The 25,389-nt window shown below is 46.7% G+C and overlaps 1 protein-coding gene across 3 annotated transcripts in view; it reads left to right on the top strand.

The window, feature by feature from the left end:
* Window positions 1–25,389, top strand: part of SYT17 (synaptotagmin 17) — an 83,383-nt gene that overhangs the window by 23,095 nt on the left and 34,899 nt on the right. For all 3 annotated transcript variants that reach the window (XM_082360782.1, XM_082360783.1, XM_082360784.1), the window contains exons 6-7: window positions 23,137–23,257; window positions 24,822–24,977. In XM_082360782.1, the coding sequence (XP_082216908.1) occupies window positions 23,137–23,257; window positions 24,822–24,977 (277 nt within the window). The remainder of the gene's footprint in view (window positions 1–23,136; window positions 23,258–24,821; window positions 24,978–25,389) is intronic.

Raw genomic sequence — 25,389 nt, 5'->3', positions numbered from 1 at the left:
AACTTACCCAAAATTGCACAGCTGGAGTAGGGACTTGAACCTGAGACTGACTGCAAGCCCATATCCATAACCGCTATGAAATAATCTATTTAGGAGGAAGTCCTGGCTGAGGACTTTGTAAATTGACTTACCCCGTGTAACTTGGATGTGATAAGACTGTATTTCTCATAAGTATACCCAGATTTTTATATCAATGTGTATCTTGCTTCTTTCCACCTTTGGAGCCATTCAAAGGAATTCTGTGTTTGCTTGGAGCCCCTTAGGAGAGCCTTCAGAGTCTGAGGGGTGAGCTGGTGGCCTTCTTCAGGAGCACCAAACTGATTGGATCTTTGGAAGAGGCCAGAGGACAGTCTGATTTGGTAACCAAGTTGAGTGTCAGTGTGGGGACTGCTGTTTTGATTGAGCAATAGAAGAAAAATTGCATGACTCTGAAGTAAGAGATTTACTTTCTTAGGTGGCTCCCAAAATGTTGGTTACAGCCGACAGAACCCATCACAAACTGACTTTGGTCAAAGAGGAAAGTCTGTGGTTGTGTGGGCTCCAGGCTCCACTGAGTCTGGGGTCCAGGTTATATCCTGGGAATCTCTCAGCTGGAATGTTCCTCAGCCCCGCCTTCGTCCGTTGCCTTTCTTCTCAGGAAGGCCCTTTCCCCAGGGAAGCAAAACCCGGGCTTACCTCCTGCCAGCTGGGCCACACCAGTGGAAAGAGAGATCCTCTTTCCCGAAAGTTCCAGAAGTCCCAGGGAGGATTCTCAGGGACCTGGCCTCCCTCATCCTGCCCTCCTCACGCACAGTGGAGTGTGGACTCTCACAACCACTGGAGGCCTTGAAGTGGGAAGGAGTGCAGTTTCAGAGAAGGAAGCATGACTGTCTCCTTATTTCACTGCCGTGGCCACAGTTTTCTCTTTATTGCTGAAGCGTCTCTGGCTAATGTCCCCACTGAAGAACTTGGCAGGCACGGTTCAAGAGCTGGCCCTGGTGGCAGGCATGTGTCAACTATTTGGAACATCCTGGCGGTGGATGGGTGGACTCCTAGCCCTGGGAGTGTCTCCCATGGCCTCTTACTGTTGGGGTCCCTTTGGAGAGGAGCAGCCCTGGAGGGTGGGCCCTAGTCAGATGGTCCAATCCCAGCTCCCTTCTCTGGGGCTCACTGCCCCCTGAGAGAGTCATCTATTGGCCTAGGTCGAGCTCCCCTAGAAATAGACCCTGAGATCAAGATTTGAGTGTAAGTATTTTATTTGGGGGGTGATGCCAAGAAGAACCAGTGTTATCAGGCAAGTTCCCACTGTGGGCATCTGGATCGCGACCCTCCTGGGCTCTCGGTGTAGGCTTCCCCAGGGGTGGGGGGCACTGGGGCATGTGTTCACCAGCTCCCACCAGGCACAGGTTGAAGGATGTTTCCAGAAGCGCTTAATTCCCCGGGCTCCTCCAGCCTGCCTTATGCATCTGAGGAGAGAGTGTTACCAAACCAAACCAGGGTTGACTCGCCTGTGTGCAGTAAAGCCAACCCACTGACACTGGGTCGTGGTGAAGGAAAGTACAGCATTTGTTGCAGGGCACCAAGCAAGGAGAATGGGCAACTCATGCTCAAAAGACCTGAACTCCCAATGGCTTTCAGGGAAGGGGTTTTAAAGGCAATGGGAGGAAGGGGGCTGCAGGGTGTGTGATCAGCTCGTGCACAATTCTCGGATTGGTTGGCATCAAGGTGAAGTTTCAAGCATCATCAGCCTTCTGGTTTCAACCAGCCTAGGGTCTATGTTCTTGCGATCAGCAGTTTCCATCTGGAGGGGGTCAGCTTCCTATAAAAACAACTTAGGACTGTGTGTCAGGCCTGTATCTGTGTCTTTCAGGGAACTGGGAGTTGGGTGATCCCGCTATGTGGCGGATTTATAGTCTAAATTGGTACCAGTTTCCCGGCCCAATAGCTATTCTGTTTCTACATCTTCACGCTTCCTAATCATGAAGTCTTGAGCCAGCCTTTAGAGAATCAAAGGGAGGCCTGGGAAACTAAAGCAAAAGGCTTTTACTTCAAAGGGGCTTGTATATGGTTCCCATGCCCCCTTTTCTTTGGTAGTCCTCAATCTTGAGGGAAAAGAAAGGGAGTAAAGTTTTGGATAGAGAGAGAGTCATCATAAACTCAGCAGAGGAACTCAGTTTTAGGGGGACTGGGTTTCAAGAGGACCCTGGTGGCCTGAGACTCTGTGGGCAGAGGGTCTGAGGGCTGGTCAGGGCCGGGGGCTGGGGTGCACCCTCAGCATCGCCACACTTCACCTTGCCATGTCGAAGCCTCCGAGTGCAGGATCTTCCACGTTCCCCCTTCCCTGTCCATTCTTCTTTCCTCTGGGCAGGAAGGTGCAAAGCAGATGAGCAAGACCCCTGGCTAAGTGGATGCCCATGGAGAAAAAGGCGCTGGTCTCCCCTTCTTGAGGAGGCGCCTCATGTTTGCAAGTGACCCTCTTGGCAGCCGGTCTCTCTCGGTTTTGAGTGGGTGGGCAGGGAAAATCCCCAGCTCTCCCCACTCGGCCAGTACCTCCTTTCTGCTTATAGAGGTGGGAAAGGAGGATGGTTTTGAAAACTGCAGGACCAGGTCTCTGCCTCTTAAAAATCCCAGAGGGAGGTGTTGGGCCCAGTTTTTGCCAGCCCCTTGCTGCCTCTCTCTAGTCCCCAGCTTTGGGCCCAGGCAGCCAGTTCTGGCATCAACAGGAAAAGTCCCCCTCCACATTCTGTCCATGCACAGCTAAAGGCTTAGCCAGACCCTCCATAACATCAGCTTTTGGTACTTATTCTCTGTATCTTTGGCACTTAGAAGGAACTTGATAGGTGTTTTTTGAATTGAATAAATATCATTGTGTAAAGAGTGTTAGCTTTTGAGTTAGACTGACCTGGTTAAGGTCCTGGCTTCACCATTTACCACTGAATGAACTTGGGTTCAACTCCTCACCTTTAAATTAGGGATAATAATGCTTACTGTGTGGAGAGTTGGGGGAACATTGTGAAGATAGCAATAGCAACATCTGACTTACATAGCACTCACCATGTGCCAGGCATGGTGCTAAGGCTTCTATTGTATTCACTACTATCATCATCCCATTTTATGGATGGGGAAACTGAGGCATGCATTAAGTAACATGCCTAAGACCACAGAATTGGGATTTGAACCCAGGCTGGTCCAGCTCCAGGGTTGTGCACTTAGCCACTCTACTCCACTATATTGCCTCTTGATAAACCAAGATCTGGCACGCAAAGCACCTGGCACCTTCACTATACACTGAATAGTGGTGACCAGGAGCTCAGGCACCAGGAGGTTGGGGAGGGAACTGAGGAGGGAGGAGGGCAAAAAGAGGGAGGAGAGGTTGGGGAGCAATTGAGATTGAGCCATGAGGAACTGGCCTTAGAATTCAATTCGTGTTTCAATATGTGCTACTTTGGTCTTAACCATGCCCCAGGCAAACGAAGTTAGAAGGAATTTAGGACATTTTTTAATAGCAAAAATGGTGATGATTTGAGGTACCCAGAGGCATGTGCTGATTGGGCCTAGTACCTGGGATCTGCCTGGGGCCGTACACACCCCAGCCTCTCCTGACTGCATACTGTATTTGGTGATCATTGACCATATGATACCTAAATAGGCAAGGCCCCTGACAAGGTGTATGTCAGTTTTTTAATGAGAAGCTGTCTTTAACTTGTCCTGAGCTGTTGTCAGCCTTGACCCTCTCATCAGAAACCTGTCCTCTGTGTGTGTTAATTAAAAGGGTTTCCTGCCCAGGTTTGGTGACCAGCAGTGTTGGCACCACTATGCATCCAGGGCTGGGCGCAGACCAGAACCTTACAAGGCAGCATTAACTAGAAGTTTCTTTCTATGTAGTCCTTCTTGTTTCTTCCTCCTAAAATACAAATGTAGTTTACATTTCAGGCCTTAAAGTGAGCTTTTGATTCCTAGTTTATAACGTGAACTGGAAGGGGAACCAGGGATGATTTGAACCAATCCTATTTTATACATGAGAAAACTGCAGCACAGAGACGTTGAGTGACTTATCCAAGGTCACACAGCTTTCAGTGACAGAAAGGAGACTAGAGTTAGGTCACCTGATCAGCAGGCAGGAGGTCTTACTACTGGCACATACTGCTTTACCCCACAAGGGAAGGGATCTATAGTGGCTGAGAGTACAGGCCCTAGAGTCATACAGACCTGGGTTCAAGTCCCAGCTTTGCCACCTTCTACAGATGTGGGTCCAGGAAAGTTAACTTTATCATTTCTAAGCCTCAGTTTCTTTGTCTATAAAATGGGAATCATGTGGTGTGCTGGAACCAGCTTGAACTGGCCTGTAGAGTCAATTGTTATTTTCGGGAATTTCACAAACCCGCTGACTTCACACTGGCAGATTGAAAATCAGTCACTGTGTATGAAATTGAATAATTTCATTCAATGAAACATTTACCAACACACCACTGATCATAGCAACACCTCAGGGTGTTTTCATGGGCAGTTCATGTGAGGTTCAAAGCACAGAGCCTGACACGTGTATACAGTGGTGCCATGTCGTGGTCAAGAGCATGACCCAGCAGTCCCAAAATCTTCAGGCCAGAGTCAGTCCAGCCACTTCCAGTGGTGTGACCTTGGGCAGTTACTCAAGGTCACTGGTAATAATGGAAATTGCTGACTCTTCCTGAGTGCTTCCCATAGACCTGGTACTGTTCTGGGGCTTTCCGTGTAAGTTAGAAAACCACCAGGGACTATCATTCTCCCCATTTTACAGTTAAAGAAAGTGAGACAGAAAATTTGAGTAACTTGCCCAAGGCCATGCAGTCAGTGAAGGAAGGAGGCTCCACTCAAATCCCAGCATCTGCTCTTGGCCACCACCCTGTCTCGTTGAGGTTCATCTTCCTTCTTTGGAAGATAGCAGGAATAGCAACCCTGACCTCAAAGGTTGGGGTTAGGGTGGGATGTGATAACGCCTGTGCTGTTCACACAGGCCCTGCACGTGGCAGGGCCTCAGTTGACGTGTGCTTACTGCTGGTAAGCACTGAGTAAATGTCACTGTCAATCGTTACCATGATGATTGCAGTAAAATCTTCCCAGCCAAGGGAGTGCGACTGAGTTTGACCAAGGAGATGAAAGCAACATTTGCCAGCCGAGCCATTCATCCACGCCAGCTGGGGTTGAGAAGGTGAGGCTGTCACTCTGAGTGGCTGGCAGGCTGGGTGGTCCAGGCATCTGGCGGTGCACCCCAGAGAGGATGCTGGGGCTGTCTTCAAAGAGGGAGAGGTTGAAAATTTCCGCGGGCTGTCCCGATTGCTTGAGCACACGCAGAGGGCAGGTTCTGGGGCTACCAACATGAGTGAGACCTGATCCCTTCCTTTAAGATTCTCATCGTAATACAGTCGGCCCTCCATATACAGGAGTTCTGAATACAGATCCAGTTGCTTGAATCCGTGGATGCGGAACAGAAGATCAACTGTACTGCACCATTTTGTATAAGGGACTGGAGCATCCGTGGATTCTGGTATCTGAGGGGGTCCTGGAACCAGTCCCTTGCAGATACCAGGGAACGACTGTATAACAATAGTAAGCATTTGTCAGTGCTCCCTGTTTCCTAACACTGCATGAAGCGTTTTCCATGCATGATCCTGTTGAATCACACGAGCCTGTGAGGTACAGTGATCATTTTACACCGGAGTAAACTGAGGTTCAAGTCGATGAGTGACTTGCCTCGGTGTTCAAGGAATAAATGTTGGAGCTGGGATTTGAACTTAGGTGACTCCGGAGCTCAGTACTTCCTCATGACCTGGAAGTGCCTCTGAGAAACAAGTCAGGGCCATCAGTAACTATGATACAAGGTGAAAATCAGTGGGACCAAAGGAGAACAGTCTGTTCGTTTCAAGCAGCAGCAAATCTGACTGTGGCCGCCTTAAGGGAAATGATAAATAAAATAATAGATCCACTTACTAAATGCTGGGCTCTAAGCCCTTCCCATATATTAACCCATTTAATTCTTTCATCAACTATATATGACAGGTGCTCTTACTGTCCCTATTGTACAGATGAGAAAACGGACGTCAGGGAGTTAGCGAACCTGCCCAAGGTCACACAGTAAATGGCAGAGCCAGGCTTCATACCAGGCTCTCTGGGAGAAAAAGAGGGCAGTATAGGGTAGTGGGGTAGTTCATAAAAGCAAGGGAAGAATTGAACCCTGAAGGCTCCCAGGCAGCTCTGGGATCCTTTGCAGCAGATCTCCACAAACTTCTTTCTAGAGCGGCACTGTCCAGCAGAAGTATAACGTGAGCCACTTATGTCATCTGAAATCGCCTAGTGGCCACATTTAAAAAAACTAAGAGGAACCAGATGAAATTTATTCTGTACTATTTTATTTAATCTAATATAACTAAAATGTTATTTCCATGTGTAATCATCAGAAATTATTAGTGTGAAATTTTTTTTTTTATGTGAAATTTTATATCTTCTTTCCACACTAGATCGTGGCCTCCATTGTCTATTTCATGCTTACAGCACAGCTCAGGTCGGAGTAGCCATCATTCAGGTGCTCAGTGGCCACAGGAGGCTGGTGGTGTCTGTTCTGACAGCACAGCATTAGAACGAGAAGATGGATTGACTTGGATCCAAGGACGTGGGGTTGCTTTCTTTCTCTCTCTCCATTCCAGTTTCAAATTTCCAGGACACAGGGAATCCAGTGGGCCCGCACCTTGGGCTGGGTGTCTTGGGCAGGTGCTGTCAGTCACCCCCAGAAGGTGTGGCCCTGTTTGATCTGGACAGTTACTTCAGTTGGCTTTGGCCTCAGGATGTGTGTAATCCCAGTGCTGGGGGAAAGGAGAGAGGGAGAGATGAGATGGAGGATTTAGTTCCTGAAGTGTTTCTGCCCACACTGGTGACTCTGCCAGCTTCCTTGGCTCTGGTGCCCCTTTGAACTGGCACAGGAATTAAACTAGGCAGACAGGTCGGTGCACGGAGGCTGAAGGTCGGATCAGCTTGCAGACACATCTGGAAGAAAGGCTGTACATCCTAGTGGGGGAACCCGCTGGGGAATAGCTCCAACTCCCCACCATCCAGGGCTCTCTCAATGGCCCCTCACACGTTCTCAAGGCCCATGGCAGAGGTCCCCTTCAGCACCAGGCCCTACTGAGGCCCCGGCCACCCCTGGATGGTCCAGGTGACTACACTACCTGCACTTCAAGCTTGTGTGATAGAGGAAGTTGGTTTCTGTGTGGCAACAGGGTGCTAACAGAGACTGCTTATCTGCAGCACGGAGAGGCCGGCCGCCCCTCATCTTCTGGCGGGAATGGGGGCTGGGACTTGCCTCCTTTGACATTTGTGAAGTGTGTCGGGACCCTTTGGGCCACCAGGGACACAACCCCAACTCAGGCTTCCTTTATAGGAGATGGGAGGAGAGATTCTGGCTCAGGGAACTAAGAACCCCTGGAGTTTCCCGAGCTTCAGGCACAGCTGGATCCAGAGGCTCGAGCCTTGTTCTCAGGGCCACCTTTCTCTCTTTCTCCATCCCTCAGATAGCCTCTATCATCAGCTCACAGCCTGGCACCCTGTATTCACTTTCTATTGCTCCGTAACAATCACAAATTTAGCAGCTTAAAACAACACCCCTTCATTATCTCACGCTTTCCAGGTACGGCCGAGCTGGGTGCTCAGAGCCCCACCAAGTTAAAATCAAGGTGTTGGCTGGGACTTTGATCTCATCTGAGGTTTGGGGTCCTCGTTCAGACTCCCTGGCTATTGGCAGAATTCGGTTTTGTGTGGTTGTAGACTGAGCCCTCAGCTCCTAGCGGCCTCCTGCAGTTCCTGCCTTGTGGCTTTCTCTACAGATGGCAGCTTCTTCAGGGTCAGCTTGAACCTGAACTGGAGAGTGTTTGCTGGTGCTCCTTATCTCTGACTTTGAAATCCTCTTTTAAACGGCTCGCCTGCTGAGGCCAGGCCCACCCAGGATGATCTCCCTTCTGGTGAACTCAGAGTAACTGATGAGGGACTTAATTACATCTGCAGACTCCCTTTACGTTTTCATTAATGTAACCTAATCATGAGAGTGATGTCGGATCCTCTACACAGGTCCCACCCACGCAAGGAGAGGGGATTGATTGTTCAGGGAGGGTAAACTGGGGGGGCGGGTGTGTGCACCAGTCTTGGGGACAATCTTAGAGTTGGATCTCCTGCATCCCCCATGGGGGAGGACTCTGATTGGGCGGTTTGGTCACATGGCCAGCGAGAGGAGGAGTTACTCTAGTGGGGGGTGGGCGGGTGTCAAATGCCCGGGGTTAGCCCCACCCAAACCACAGCCAAAGAGGTTCTGATAAGTGGGAGGGATGCTAAATAGACAGAAATAACAGATGCATCTTATAGGGCCCCTCCAAAACCTAAGATTGAGAGAAAGTGTGGATTTTCATAAGTGAGGGCTTTTAAGGGCAGCAGATGTAAGAAAGGAAATGCGCTTACCTTTCTTCCTTCCTTCCTTCCTCCCTCCCTCCCTCCTTTTTTCCTTCCTTCCTTTCTTTCTTTCTTTTTCTTTCTTTCTTTCTTTCCTTCCTTCCTTCCTCCTTCCTTCCTTCCTCCCTCCCTCCCTCCCTTCCTTCCTTCCTCCTTCCTTCCTCTTTCTTTCCTTCCTTCCTTCCTTCCCTCCTTCCTCCCTCCCTTCCTTCCTTCCTTCTTTCTTCCCTTCTTCCCTTCCTTCCTCCCCTCCTCCCTTCCTCCCTTCCTTCCTTCCATCAATAGATGTATTAGACTTATATCTGACAGACCAGAGTTCTGATCCAGACTTGACCAAGTGTAAGTATGTCTTCATCTATTCAATAAACATTTACTGAGCACTTAGGACACTAGTGTTGTCATAGGGACCACTTGCTATGTGACCTTGGGAAAGTTAATTGACTCTTCTGAGCCTTAGTTTTCAGTGGGGGAAATGGGGATAAAAGCCCAAGAGCATAGTTGTCAAGAAGGCACAGTCTGGAGACAGCCTCCTTAGGTTCATACGCAGTAAACTGCTTTTACTCATAACACTTCTGACACCAAATGTGTGGGGTTTTTTCTCCACCAGCAAATTCTCCATTTCTCTAGACACGAACTGGGAGTCCTGCAAGTCTGTTCGATTCTGATACTAACTGCTAGGAGTTAGCTCAGACCCCACAGGTTAAGGGCTCAGTCCCGTAAGAGTGCCCCCACTTCAGTTGCCCAGTGCAAGTCCCAGGTTGTCAACCATACTTCTGACCCACCCAGCTGTAAATCAGGGGTTCTCACGACCTCTTCCTCAGGTTCCATAATTTGCTAAAATGGCTCACAAAACTCAGGAAGGCACTTATTATTATCAGTTTATTATAAAGAATACAACTTAGAATGGCCAAATGGAAGAGATGCTTAAGGCGAGGTATTGGGTGGGTTGAGGGGGGAGAGCGTCCATGCCCTCTCCAGGGGTACCATGTTCCCGGTACCTCAATGTGTTCACCAGCTCAGAAGCTCTCTAAACCCTGTTATAAACCCTCTCCCCTTCCCAGACGATGGGGGTTGCGGCTGAGAGTTCCAACCCTCTAATCTTGCCTTGGTCTTTCTGGTGACCAGCCTCCATCCTGAAGCTATTTTGGGACCCCCAGCCTAAATCAGTTATCTTATTAGCATACAGAAGATACTCATCACTTCAGAGATCCCAAGAGTTTTAGGAGATGTATGCCAGGAACTGGGGACAAAGACCAAATATGTATTTCTCATTGTATCACACCCTGGCTCTGCTCCCTGCTCACTGTGTAAGGTCAGGCACAAGTCTTAACCTCCCAGTGTCTCAGTTTACTCATATGTGCAATGAGGATAATAATAGTCCCTCTCCCAGAGGGCTGTAGTAAAGATTAAATGGGAAAATAAAGGAAAGGGCAGAGAACTCGGGGCCTGGCACATGGTGTGTTCTCAGTCGTGTTGGTCGTCATCATCATCAACATCAACATCATCACCATCATCATCATCGGCATCATTATCATTATCAACGAGTTCTTTTGAGAACTGAATGAGATAATACATGCCACACGCTCCACCCCACGTGTGGTACAGAAGTATTCAGTCAATATTTTCTACTGCGGTTGTTCATTTATTTAGCGAACATGTTAGCAGGGTTTCCCATGTGCCAGCTCTAGTGCAGACTCTCAGTCTAGACAGAAGGTCTAGACAGTTAGAACCCAGTGTCCTAAGTTGTGCTCTGCGCTGGTACCTCCCTGGGCTGAGGTTCCTGGGGGACACGTTCACTGCTCTATGCCCAGTGCTGTGCCAGCGCCTGGCTCAGAGCAGAGCTTCTGTTTGTGGAATGAATGACCTGTTGGTAGCATTTCCTCTGAGAGTCTGAGGCCTGTGGGAGGGGCCCCTGTCCCCACTTGGGGGTGGGGTGGGAGCATGGAGGGAGGTTGGGTGGTCTGGGATGTTCCGTTTGCCTGGCACGTAGTCGGACCCTACAAGGAATTTCACAGCATGAGATGGAGGGAAACTGAAGCTGGGGAGTGAAGAACCTCATAGATGGCGTTTATCCTGAGCGGGGCATGGGGGCAGGAGCCACTGAAAGATGACAAGTAGCAGAGAAACCTGGCCAGGGTTGCATTTTAGGCTAATCCTTTGGGGTGTTTAGACCAGATAGGTTAGAGCTCACTCTCAACACTACTGATCTTGGGCCAGATCATTCTCTTTTAGGCGGGACTGAGTATTATTAACAGCATCTCTGGTCTCTACCCACTAGATGCCAGTAGCACCTCCTACCCCAGTTGTGACAACCAAAACTGTCTGCAGGCACTGCCAAATGTCCCCTGGGGGGCACATAGCCTGGTTGAGAAGCACTGGTTGAGAGAAGTGTGAGAGCAGAGGCGGTTGGCCTGTAACTAGTGGGTGAGGCGTCCTGCTGTGACTGAGGGCAGGGGTGGGCTCGGAGTCGAGGATGTTCAGTTGTTGGAAGTGACACGAGGGACGAGGGTGAAGGAGGCCTCCAGGATCTTGTTCAGTTTGAGGGGCTTGCTGGCTGGGGGAGCTGGGCAGTGAGGAACAGGTGGGGATGAGTGGGGGTGGTGATGGATAGTTCATTTGGGGATGCTGGGGTTGAGGATGGCCGTGGCGCATCCACGTGGAGATTTCCTGTGGACTAAAGTTAAACTCCCTAAGTGATTGTGTCCCATCCCATCACTTGAAACACCTGTGTTATCAGTTTTTCTGGGGCACTTGTTTAAAATACGAATTCCCAGGCCCCTCCTATGGAGAATCTGATCAAGTAGGTTTGGGGAGGCCCCGTAAATCCCCCAGGGATGCTTCTGATGAGGGCAGCTATGGAAACATGGAACTTTGTAAGCCTAGGCCTGTCCCCTGCCTGGATGGCTGGCCGACACCTCACTCATGATACGTTCAAGACTGAACTGTTGATTTCTCCCCAGATTGCTCCTCCACACATGTTCTCCACATCCATCCGTGGTATCAGCATTTACCCCTAAACCTAGGAGTCTTATCCTTCAACCATCAGCAAACCATGCCAGCCCTACCAACCACTTCCAGTTTCCTCCACTCCGACTGTGTGGTCCAGGCCACTTTCACCTCTCACCTGGATTATCGTAACTCTCCTATGGGTCTCCCTGCTTCATCCGTTTGCCTACCTCAATATATTCTCAACACAGCAGCCAGGGAATCTAGTAAAATGAATATCGGCTCAGGTCTTTCTCCTGCTTCCAACTTTCCAGTGGTTTCCCATCTCATTCAAGATAAAAATCTAAACAAGACCCAATCCCTTCTCCCTCCAACCTGTTTTTCCCTGTTGGTGGCCTCCCTCACTCTGCTCCAGCCATACCAACTTTGTTGGGTTTCTCAAACACACCAAGCATGGGCCTACCTCAGGGCCTTTGCACTTGCTGTCTCTGCCTGGAATGCTCTCCCTCCAGATACCTGCATGGCTCCCTCCTTTCTTCATTTAGGTCTGCCCTCAATGTCACCATCTCAGAGAGGCCTTCCTTGACTTCCCTCTTTAAAAGCAGCCCCATCACTTTCTGTCCCCTTAGGCAGCTTTATTTTTCTTCACAGTACTTACCACTAGCAGACTTTGCAAACTGATTTCTTTATTTCTTCCTTCCACTACAACGTGAAGATCAAGGGGATGGGGATGTTTTTCTGTCTTGTTCACTGCTGGTCCTCCAGTGCCTGGTAACATAATAGATGTTCAATAAAAATATTTATGGAAGAGAAGCAAGTAAGGAAGAAAGGAAAGGAGAAGGAGGAAAGAAAACATATAAGGCTTAGGCAGGACTAGAACTCGAAAGAAATCAGATGTTTGGGACACACAGAAAATACGATAGTTGAAACCCTAGGCATCGACAGTATTTACCAAGAAACACTGTATAATGTAAGAAGAAAAGGTGACCATGAGTTGAATTCTGGGGAAAACTGCATTTAAGGGCAGGGGAGAAGGATGAGGAACTATGAAAACCAGGAAACGAAGCTAGAGGGAGAGGGAAGGTAGGTGAGAACCCTGTCGTGTGTGGCGACAGAACTGCAAGAGCTGGTCTCCACTAGAACTTCGTGGGGTGTCTATTATGCCCCCAGTTTTCCCCAGGAGGAGAGGAAAAGAGGCTCAGAGGGGTTCAGCAGCATGTCCAAGGCCACACAGTGAGTACGTGGTGCAGCTGGCATTGGGTTGTAGGGCTGTGACTCAGTCCTCCTTATACCACCACTGTTATCAGTTTCCTATGGCTGCTGTAACAAGTGACAACAGATCGGGTGGCTTAAAACAACAGGAAAGTGTTTTCTCCCAGTTCTGGAGGCTGGAAGTCCAAAATCAAGGTGTCAGCAGGGTCGGGTTCCTTCTGGAATCCTTGAGGGAGATTTGGTTCCATGATCTTTTTGAGGGACACAATTCAATGCATACCAACCACCCTACCTCCAAATACTGGGGTGGGAAAGAGAGGTAAGGGCGAACATAGAAGGTGCAGCCCCGCCCCGGAGAAATGATAGTACATGAAAAGTAAAATAGCCTCATAAAAGAGTTTGTTACAAGAGGTGCAGAGAAGTGAATAATTACAGCATGAGTGGAAGAGGGAGTCAGAAGGAGAGACAGCTTCCATCGGAAGAGGAAGGAGGTGCAGCCAGAGAGATCCTTTAAAAATGCACGTCGCATTAGGTGATTGTGTCTGAAGCCTTCTGTGGCTCCTTATTCCTCAGGGTAAGTCCAGACTCCTTACCTGGCTGCAAGGCCTGAGCTGCCCTGCCTTCTCCCCCAGCCTCAGCTCTGCACCTTGCCCCACCCCCGCCCCTCCCCCTTTACTTGTCCATATAGGCCTTTCCCGCTGTTCAGTGGACCTGCTCCTCGGCCCTCTAACTCCTTGGCCCTCTAACTCCTGTTCCTACTTCTGCAGAGGAGTCTTAGGAAAGTCGGTTGCCACAGCACCCTGTTATTCTTCATAGCACACACCACAGTGCTAATTAAATCATCTCATTATTAATTCGTTCTGCATCATAATTCATTAAATAATGTTGACTATCAGGAACTGCATTACAGCGACCTTGACCGTCTTGCTTACTGCTGTGTCCTTTGTGTCTAGCATGATTGCCCAGTCAACAGATAATTATTGAGCACCTACTGTATGCTAGCCCTGTGCCTGACACGTGGTAGACACTCTATAAATATCTGTGGACTGGATGGATGGGTAAGGGGTGGTCTAATTAGGTGCCTAAGACACAGAGAAGCAGAGGGGGGCTTTCTGTGCGGAAGTGGGATGAGCAGACGAAAGAAGGGTCCGGGGCTGGACCCTGCTGACTCGAAAGCCCTCCCTTGGCTGGCAGAGCTTCTCCCAGCCACTTCCCTGCAAGTGCCCTGGCCCATCCTGGATGCTGCTGCTGCTGCTTCTACTAAAGGGGGGACTCTCCCTAACTGTCCACTGTTGGTCCTTCATTATGGACACTGGGTAGCTGGAGACAGGGCTTCATGTCTGCCATTCAGGCTTGGGTTGATAGTGTTGCATATTATGGCGGCATCTCTGCTACAACAGCTGTCTTTGCTACAAGATGCTCACTGGTGACCCAATTTAGAATAGAGTCAGCATCTCACTCTTTCAAGATGCTTGAGTGGATCTGAAGTAGGTTGATCTAATTTGGACAGCCATTGAGCGCTAGACGTAAACTCTCAGACATCAAAAGATTGAGCCTCTCTCCCATCTTCCCTGGAAGGTTTAGCTTCATACACAGGGTATAAACAAACGTTTCTCTTGGCCAGCATTCACCCAGAGTCTGTTCTATACCTGGGGAGATGGACGGAGGTAACATAAAATCACTACCCTTGACAGCCTCATGGGCAGAAAGATAGGAGAAAAGAGGGTCACTACCTCAGAAATGAAAACAGAGCCTTACCTCACACCATACACCAAAACCAAGTCCAGATGGTCCAAGGACTTTTTGAAAAGCCAAACTTTAAGTTTTAGAAGGAAAAAAAAGGAGAATATCTTTATGACCTAAGAATGGCAAAGCATTTCTGAAAAAGTCATAAAGTGTGAACCATAGAGGAAAAAGATAAATGCATTCTACCACTTTAAAACTATAAACTTCTGCTCATCAGAAAACATGGTTAAAAAAAATGTAAAAACAAGCCACAGACTGGGAAAACTATACACATGTATTAGTTTGCTAGGGCTGTTGTAACAAAGTTCCACAAACTGGCTTAAACAACAGCAATTTACTGTTGCACAGTTCTGGAGATCCAGATGTTGACAGGGCCACGCTTCCTCTGAAGGTTCTAGGAAGGGTCTATTCCAGGCCTCTCTCCTGGCTTCTGGTAGTTCCTTGGCTTGTGGCAGCCTGACTCCAATCTTCACATGGCGTTCTCCTCGTGTGCATGTCAGTGTCCAGATTCCTCCCTCTAATTGGATTAAAGGCCCACCCTACTCCACTATGACCTCATCTTAACTAATTACATCTGCAACAACCCTATTTTCAAATAATGTCACATTCTCAGGCACTCAGGAATGGGACTTAAACATACGAATTTGGGGAAGGGCACAATTCAACCCATAACGTATAACTGGTGAGTAATTTCATAGCCATAATATTTAAAGGCCTTCTTATAAATCAGTAGATGCCTGATAGAAAAATGGGCCAAAAGGGACTTCCCTGGTGGCCCAGTGGTTAAGACACCACACTTCCAATGCAGGGGGCCCGGGTTCGATCCCTGCTCAGGGAACTAGATTCCACGTGCTTGCCACAACTGAGAGTTTGCATGCCGCAACTAAGGAGCCCACCTGCCGCAACTGAGAGACCCAGTGCAACCAAATAACTAACTAACTAACTAACTAACTAAATAAATAAATAAAAGAGAGACACCTAGTTTTCTTTAAAAAAAAAAAAAAAAAGGGCAAAAGAAATGAACAGGGTTTTCATAGAAGAGAAAAAAATGAATAGCTGATGCTCAGTCCTTTTAGCAGTCAGGGAAATACAAACTAAATCCATAGTAAGATATCCACTGGACAGCAGTAATTAGAAAGCCTGACAGTAACAGACAAACACAATCCAGTGCGAAGTGTATATTGTTGACCACAACATGGGCATATATCGAGGAGGGGCATTGAACTCACACAGAAAGTCAGTGTTTCCACGTAAAAGAGGAAATGTAATTAAATTGATATATGGCTAGATACTCAGTCAAAGAAATGCAACCACACTGATCCCACACCCATTTGTCAAAGTGTTAAGACCCAGTGCTGGTGATGTGGTGGTGATACTCCTGTCCTCTCCCTCTCCTGGTGGCTGTGAGGTTAGTTCAGCCCTTTTCACAAACAGTCTGGCAGTTCATTACTGAATGGCAGAAAAATATCTGGATATTTTTGATATGTTTTAATAAATTCTTTGACCCAGTGATCTCACCCCTGGGTTTTATTAGAGGCATGTAATCTAAAAGAAGAAAAGTGCCAAAGTGCCCTATTTTAGACCATTAAAAATAACCTAAGTACCTAGCAATAAGAAAATGGTTAAAATAAATTGCAGTATTTCAGCTTAATGGAATATTCTAAGTAGACATTACAAATGATACGTGTGATGTCTAGGTAATAACTTGGAAAATGTGTGTGTCTGTTTATTTAAGTTTTAAAATGGTCGGGGGTGGTATTTCGGAATTCACCTGTGCTGTCAATGCAGCTATGCAAATATTGTTTTGATTATTGACAAGGACTGGAAAAGAATCTGAAAGCGGGGTGGTGGAGAAAAGAAAGCATTTGATGAAATGTGTAACATGCCGGGATTGTGGTTGGATTTTGCTTTTTAAAAAAATCCATTCCTATTTTAATGTTGTTTGTGCAGTAGATTAAGAGACAAAAGGTTTCTCCTGACCCACGGGAACAAAGACGGTGGGCTCACAGCAGCTGTGTTTGGGCATCGTTAAAAGTACGTGCACACATCCGAAACCCTCTGCTAGGTGCGCAAGAGCCAGGGTGCCATTAGAAGCACTTCAGAGGAAGTATGTCAGGAGGAGAGCTGGGCTGTTGTTTTCCCCAGAACGTGCCTTTTGTCCCAAATGGTTTTCTTTGATTTCCTTTTTATTGATTAGAACTTAGCTGTGTTCAGAGGCTGCAGAGAGACAGGATTTTCCTCTGGGTGGAGAGAGGAGCAGCGTTTGCACAAGCCAGCTGCTGGGGGGCTGGCAGGGTGGCTTCTGGATTCATTCGAGTAATTTACGGACGGTCTATTTCAGTTCTCCCAAGCCCACCCCACGTGATTCAACCAAATGAAGCTCATCAGGCTCTTAAAAAGGAAACGAGGCCAATTTGTGACATTGTCTTGAAACGGGAAAAGGTAGAAGTGTCACCAGTCACCCAGGTCCTTTCTCCCACCTCAGCTTCAATTCTCTGGAGGTTGGGTAGGACAGGTGACAGACACTGTGCTGACGACCCCTCTCGGACCAGGATGTGGTGCAGGAAGCCTCCATGTTGGGGCCGCATAGCTTGTTCTCGTGGCCCCTGGATTGAACTTCTTCCATGTGCTCGGAATATAGTGGTGGAGAGACGGACACTGTCTTTGCCTTTATGGAGAACAGGAAAACATCCGACAAGGACAAGTGCCATGAAAGAAATAAAACAAGGTGGTGTGATAGAAAGTGATGGAGGCAGGGGGCTCTTGTCCACTGGGTGGTCATGGAAAGCCTAGAAGAGGTGACATGTGAGTTGAGATTCCCAGGCTAAGGGAACAGCAAGCCTTGGGGTAGGAACGGTCTTCTGTTTTCAAGGGATAGAGAGAAGGCAGAGGTGGCAGCTGGATGAGGTCTGAGACGTAAGCAGGGGTCAGATTATTTAGATCCTGGTAGACAAGTGGTTCTCAGCTGGGCGCTTTTACACTGAGGGGACCTTTGGCAATGTCTAGAGACATTATCTGTAAGGAGAATCCTCACTAATTTATTTTAGAAATCCAAATTATTAACCCTCTTTGGCTACTTTATTATCAGTAGCAAGTGACTCGGGACTTTATGTTATGAAATCAAGAACCTTCAGGATCAGAGCAGCAAAAGGTGCCAGGGCTGCAGTGAGGGGTTCCCTCATTCTGTTCCATCGGTGTGGCGTGTGCCTCCCTGCAATATTTGCTGGACAAAATCCTACTTATCTTTCTTTCTTCTAGCTTTATTGAGATATAATTGATATAGAACATTGTGTAAGTTTAAGGGGTACAATGTGGTGACATATATAGATGTATACATTTTGAAGTGACTACCATGATCACCTTAGTTAATACATCCTATCTATCTGTTAGGGATTAACTCAAATGCATCCTGAGTGAAGCCTTCCCTAATCATGCCCCTCCCAAGAGTGGGTTGTGCTTCAGTCTTGCACTAGGTCTGGTTCATATGGCGCATTAACAGTTAGGACCTATAACATTTTTTTAATTGAGGTGAAATTCACATAACATCAATTTAACCATTTGAAAGTGTACAATTCAGTGGCATTTAGTACATTCTCAACGTTGTGTGCCCATCACCTCTCTCTACTTCCAGGACATTACTATCACTCCAAAGGAGACTCTGTACCCACTAAGCAGTCACTCCCCATTTCCCCCTCCTCCCAGATCCTGGCAGCCACTAATCTGCTTTTTGTCTCTATGGATTTACCGATTCTGGATATCTCATGAATGGAATTACACAAGATGTGGTTTTGTGTCTGGCTTCTTTCACCTAGCATCATGTTTTTAAGGTTCATCTACACAACATTGTAGCATGTATCAGTACTTCATTCCTTTTTATGACTGAATAATATTCCATTGTATGGATAGACCACATTTTGTTCATCCATTCATCCACTGATGGACATTTGGACTGTTTCCACCTTTTGGCTACTGTGAATAGTGCAGCTGTGAAATTCATGTGCACATATTTCTGTTCTCTTAAGTATATACCTAGGAGTGAAATTGCTGGATCATGTGGTATCTGTATGTTTAACCTTTCATGGAATGGCCAAACTGTTTAGAGTTTACAGCAGAGCAGCTGTACCATTTTACATGCCCACCAGCAATGTACAGGATTCCAGTTTCTCCACATCTGTGCCAACACTTGTTATTTTCTGTTTGTTTTTTTAATAACCATCCTAGTGAGCCTGAGGCCCCTGGAATTTTTATTTTTTTATACCTTCCCTAGTCTTCCCCAACAGACTGACTTGTTGATGGCTGGGATCATGCTTTAATTGGCAGCAACATGGTGTGAGAGTTAATGCAGGGGCTGAGCTTGCATCCTGTCCTTCTTTATGATTACTTGAGTCACTTGGCTTCTCTGAGCTGGAATCCCTTCATCTGTAAAATGGAAATTTCTAGGGCTATTGAGGGGAAGAAATGAGATTGAACCTTAACTTGCCGGGGTCAGTGCCTGGCCTAGGGCGATTTCTCCATAAAGGTTTGCTGTAATTACCATGTTCATGACTTTCCAGGCCCAGGCCCCAGTAACTGTTGAATAAATGTTTGTTAAATGAATCAGCCCTTCGATATTGCTCAATTAGCCTTCTTTTCCATTTCTACCAACTGTTCCCCAAATTCCAGACAGCTGTCTTGCAAACTGATCACTCCCAAGACAGAAAGAGTGGCTCGATCAATGGAACGTCTTCCCTGGAAAAATAGAACATGAAAACCTTGATATGCTTGTGTTGGGGGTGGAGCACGGGGAGAGAACAGGAAGCTTGTATCCTGCTAAGGGAAGGAAGACTAAAAGAAGCTTTTAGATGACAAACAACCTTCTTAGAAAGGTGATGACACCAGGAAGCTGCCTCCTTGAGGGTTCAGTCAATGGCCTCAGGGGAGGGAAAGAACAGCTCTCTAGCTCTGTCCATTCCAGAAAGCACTCTCCACTTAGAGAGGGCTTGAGGGCCTCTTAGGCGCTGAGAGCTCAGGAGCTGGCCTCAGGCCCCTCTCTCTCCATCCATCTCTTGAACTGGCAACCGGGGGTGGGTCAGCCGCTGGGCAGCTTTCTCTGGCTCCGGGGACCCTTCCAGAAGCCACCTCTTCTCACCCTCCAGCTACACTGGCCTTCCCTCTGTTCTTGAACACACCGGCTTGGTTTCTCCCTCTTTTCACTTGCTGTTCTCTCTGCCTGACGTGTCCCCCACCTCCAAGCTCACCTCACAGAGAGGCCTCGCCCTCCGACCACCCTGGCTCACATGGCGGTCCCCACGTGTGCCCCATCGGTCACCACTCTCTTGCCTAACTTTTCTTGATTTCTTTTTTAATATTTATTTTGTGTTTTTAAATGAAATATTTATAACATAAAACAATAAAACAAGCACCCACGTACCCATCTCCCAGACTTGACAAGGGCTAATGTTCTGCTCTACTTGCTTACTTTAGATCTTTCCTTTTAATCAACTTTATCGAAGTATAATTTACATACAATAAATACATACATTTAAAATATATAGTTTATTGATTTGGGGGCAAATGCACCTGTGTAACCACTACCACAATCAAGATACAGAACATTTCCATATCCCCAGAAAGGCCCCTCACCTCCCGTACCCTGCAGGAGGTTTCTTCCTGGTACTCAACATTATCTGAAATCACCTCATTCATGACTTTTTTAGTCTGTTTCCTGTCTGTCTTCACTGCCAGAGTGTATGTTCTACAAAGGCAGGGACCATATCCCGTTCCCAGTCCAGGCACATAGTAGGCCCACAAGCAATCTATGGAAGCCATGATATTGTCTTCATTCTCCTTGTGTGTGCACATCCCGACACACATGTCTGAGGATATCTGTGGGGTAAGTTGCTGGGAATGGAACTATTGGGTTAAAGAATATTTACTCTTTTCTTGTTATCACAAAAGAGACATCTACCCCCCTTTCTCTTGTGTATCCAGGGTTTCTCAACCTCAGCACTGTTGCCATTTGGGGCTGGATCATTCTCTGTTTGGGGTCCGGGACTTACACTAGATTTGGGTATCCTACAAAGGGAAGGGTGCCAGGAGCATCCCTGACCCCAGTTGTGGCAACCCAGAATGTCTCCAGACATTGGCAAATGTCCCCTGGGGGCAAAATTGTCCCCAGTTGAGAACCACTGGTCTGTGTACGTAGGCTAATTTCTTGCCATCCTAAATTGTTCATCAGTTGAGCCCATCCCTAAACAAACTACCCTCAACGACTAGATTGGTTGAATTCATTTTCTGCCCTGTTTATGCAGCTCAGCTGACTGAACTGCAAGTCCTGATCCCTGTCTTTACAGCTACATCATCAAAGGACGTGCTGGTTTGTTTTAGAAGCAGGGAAGGCATCACTCTGACTTATAAACCTGGGAGGAACAAAAAGTCCACAGGACTTGAATGGCTTCTCCATGGCCTGGGCACCAGCACAATTCACAGCATTCCTTGCCTGAGGACAAATATGTCTTCAGGGTCATGCTCTGAAGATGCGGCATCTTCCAGGCCTTCAAGAACAAGAATGAAACCCCTAGCAAGTATGTAAAGGGCTCTGAACTTCTTTGATTACTCATGACACTTGAGTTGGCCGTTTCTTTCTTGAAAAATCTGCAAGCTTATGTGCCCAGAGCTGGACAGCAGGAACCTAAAGGGTGAAGGAGAACAGGTGGGGACCCAGTGATGTGAAGAGGCAGGTCCCATCTAGAGGGCACTGCATTGTGGCCAGATGTTGGCAGGTGGGAATGTGGGCCCAGCCTTGCCAGACCTTCCTGTTTTTCAAGAAAGACAAGAAATTCAGACTTTTTTTAGTGTGAAAAATCTTGATTCTTAAATTTTATAGTTATTAGCAAGGAATTATCTGTTTAAACGTGATGTGAACCAAACAAAACGCATCTACAGGCTGCCAGTCTGCAACCTCTGAGTTAATTTACAAGGTTGTTTCTTGTTTGGGGACTAAGTCACTCGGTTCAGAAATCTTTTGGTTTGACTCTTCATCTAGTCAACAAATCTTTATTGAGTATCTACGAAGCATTATTCTAGAGCTGCCACTTGGCATTAATTTGCTCAAATGACTGACACCAAAAGGGATAGAGATTATGGGTGTGTGAGTGGGTTGGTGGATGAAGAATGGATGGATAGATGGATGGATGGATGGATAGACAGATAGATAGGCAGATAGATCAATCTGATCTTTTAGAGATACATGCTAAAATATTACAGATGAAATAATGTGATGTTCAGGAATTACTTCAGAATAGTACAGGGAGTTGAACGAGGGGATAGGTGAATCAAGATTGGCCATGTGATGATAATTGTTGAAGCTGAGTGATGGTGGCTATGAGGAGGTTCCTTATACTCTTCTGCCTTCTTTTGAATATGATTGGAAATTTCCCATACTAAAAATATTTGTTTTAATGTCCTTATCAGTTAGAAATGCACTCTGAAAGAGATATAGGTAAAATGACATCATGTCTGGGACTTGGTTTAAAATATTCAGCTAAAATTTTTCACAAGTCAGGGTATAGATGTGCTGTGATCTGAATGTTTGTGTTCCCCTCCCTACCACCTGCAAATTTGCATGTTGGAATCCTGACACCCAGTATGATGGTGTTAGAAGGTGGAGCTTTTGGGAGGGTGACTAGGTCATGAAGGTGGAGCCCCCTTGAATGGGATTAGTGCCCTTACTAAAACTCCAGAGAGCTTCCCAGCCCTCTGCTGAGGATACAGGGAGAAGTCCGCAACCCTGAAGAGGGCCCTCACCTGACCATGTAGGCACCCTGATGTCCCAGCCTCCAGAACTGTGAAAAATAAATTTCTGTTGTTTATAAGCTACCCTGTCTGTGGTATTTTGTTATTATAGCAGCCTGTATGGACTAAGACAAGATGAAACATCCTTTAGCAAAATGTTGCTAATTGGTACAGTTGGGTGATGGGTATATGGAGATTCATTGAACTGGCGTGTTTAATTTGTATATGGTTGAAATTTTCTACATTTAAAAAATTGTTTAAAGGGATAGAGAGGTGGAGGCCTCTTGTTTCTAGGCACTTTTGGAAGTATGGAGTCATGCACTGGGTGCGTATGTGAATTTCCCATGAGTGTGGTGGTGTTGACAGCAGAGGAATGGGTACTCTTTAACAAGGGATGTCACCGTCTGAGCTTGCCTTGGTGAGGCGAGAAGCATGGGCTCTGTTGTGGACTCAGCCTGCAGGTCGAGAACAGATTTCTCACCTGGATGGTTTCCCTGCAGGGTGGTCTTCCTCCCTGTTACCCTGCAGGGAGGCAGAATAGCACAATGGTCAGAGAATCTGGAATCAGCCTCCCTGGCTCCAAGTGCCAGCACTACCACTTTCTAGTTGTGTGTGGCCTTGGACATGTTTCTGAGCCTCAGTTTCCTCTCCTATTAAATGTAATACTCATATCTCACAGACTCGTTATGAAGACTGAACTAATAATTACATGTTAAGTACTTAGCACAGAGCTCGACATGTAGCATTTTTTTATTATCATTATTGATGCTTTTGTTCTTACTATATTGTGGCTGCTCTGAAACATTCTAAGAGCAGAACAAACTTTCTGAAATAGATGGAAGAAAATAAGTGGGGACAGAGGCTAAAAGAAGTCAAAGAAAGAGGCACTTACTGTCAGCTGATCCACCCACAGAAGTCCATTTGTGAGCTGCTAGAATCAGTTTCCTGCATGATAGGTACAAAAAGAATACCAAAAAAATGCACCTTCCTGACCATATCCTTCCTCCGCAGAATGAGGTAGAACTGGGGGAGCTGCTTCTGTCACTGAATTATCTCCCGAGTGCTGGGAGACTGAACGTTGATGTCATTCGAGCCAAGCAACTTCTTCAGACAGATGTGAGCCAAGGTTCAGGTACTGTGTCGCCTCTCCTTCCCCCACTTCTTTAACAAGCCATCTATGTTTGTTTGACACAAGGGACCTGATTTTCTTTTTCTGCATCCTGGATACTATTAATTAATACGACCCTTTGAGGGTAAAGTAGCATCCAGATCTAGGATGTTAGTTCAAGAGGAAAAATAAACGATCGGTTGTTTCTTAGGATGAGGCAGGTAAGTGATACCATTCCAGTTACTCCATTTGAAGCAGGGGTTTGACCGAGACCAGGTGTGATAACTACTGAAATCTAGATCCTCTTTGTATACATATGCAGCCCCAAGGAAGTTACTTGCCTTTCCAGATGCTGTGCATGTAATGGAGACACCATGCTCCAGGTGGCGGTAGCGTGCACTGACCATGCATTCTAATCTGTGAGAGCAGTGGACACGCCCTGAGGTTCTTTTCCCAGCTCTTTTCAAGAGCAGCATAAGTCTTTATAAATCCCAGCTCTGAAAAAACCATTGTATTTAAAGTGCCTACAACACACCAATTCAAACGTGACTTTTAATGAAATAGAACAGATTACATTCCATTTGTATGTAGCTTTCCCATGACAGCAAAGGATATTATCATGAAAGCAGCCATGGTTGCTCAGTAGTGGAAATACAGTCTTCTCTAAGTGCAACAGCCAAAAGAACTTACTTTTGCTATAAAGTGACAGCTGAATTTAGAAGACAACTTGTATTCTCAAAAACCACATTATAAAAACAGGTTTTGAAGGGACCAGTAGAGGGAATGGTATTAAGGCTGGAGAGTTTCAGAATCACCACAATGGGAGAGTCAGTATGATAAAATGATTAAGGGCTCCGGAGTCAAACTGCCTGGAACCAAAGCCTAGTTCTACTGCTTATAAATAATGTGGCCTTGGGGAAGTTACTTAACCTCTATAAGCCTCAATTTCTCCATCTCAAAAATTGAGATAATAACAGTATTCATCTCACTGGGTTGTTTAAACAAATACAAAATTAGGTAATGTACATGAATCTCTTTGTAAACCATAAAGTGATCTGAGAGTGATAGTTATAATTCTGTTTTTCCCTGTATGGGCTATGGGCTCACTGACATGATAATGGGTCTCTAAGGGCAGAAAACTAGGACAGACTCTAGGTCTAGCTCTTCTTCCACTAGCCTGATCTTAAGCAAATCATTTCCTGTCTTGAGTCCTCAGTTTCTTCATCTGTAAAATGAACACAATGCCTGACACACGGGAGGAGCTCAATAAATTTTGGATGGCTAGAGTAAGAGAGAAAGGGGTGAGCCGATAAGCAGCTGGATGGGAAAAAGGAAGAATATATAATAGATGAATAGATGGGAAAATGGATGAATGAAAGGAGGAGTGGAAACCTGGAATGGATGGACTGATGAGAAATGAAAGGATGGGTCAGTGGTTGGGCTGTCAAGTGGATGGGAAGTTGGATGGATAGGTGGATGGGTGGATGGGTGGATGGATGGATGGATGGATGGATGGATGGATGGATGGATGGATGGATGGATTGGGTTTCCTGATCTCCAACACTATGATTCTACATCCAATTCTCAGATCCCTTTGTGAAAATCCAGCTGGTACATGGACTCAAGCTTGTGAAAACAAAGAAGACATCCTTCTTAAGAGGCACAATTGATCCTTTCTACAATGAATCCTTCAGCTTCAAAGTTCCTCAAGAAGAACTGGAAAATGCTAGCCTAGTGTTTACAGGTAGGTAGTGTTCCAGACATTGATGAACTGCAGGTGAGGCATATTCAGTGTATTGTCCTAGGGATAGAAGGTGATAGAGAGAGGGTGATGTTTAAGAACTTCACATCTGGTATTCAGCTACCTGGGTTTGAACTCACCATTTGTGGACTTGGAAAAGATTCATAGAACCACGAAGTATAATTATTACAAATGTAAATTTTGGAGCCAGATTTCCTGGCACTTCCACGTAATCACTAAAGTCTTGGGCAAGTTACTTAGCCCAGGGGTTTCCAACCCCCGGTTTGCGGACCAGTACTGGTCTGCGGCCTGTTAGGAACCAGGCTGCACAGCTGGAGGTGAGCGGTGGGGGAGCGAGGGAAGCTTCATCTGCTGCTCCCCACTGCTCGCATTACTGCCTGAACCATCCCCCCCA

Source organism: Balaenoptera borealis (assembly GCF_965194805.1).
Source record: "Balaenoptera borealis genome assembly, chromosome: 16".
NCBI lineage: Eukaryota > Metazoa > Chordata > Mammalia > Artiodactyla > Balaenopteridae > Balaenoptera > Balaenoptera borealis.
Note: the sequence above shows the minus strand (reverse complement) of the source record. Positions and strands in the feature narration are given on the sequence as shown.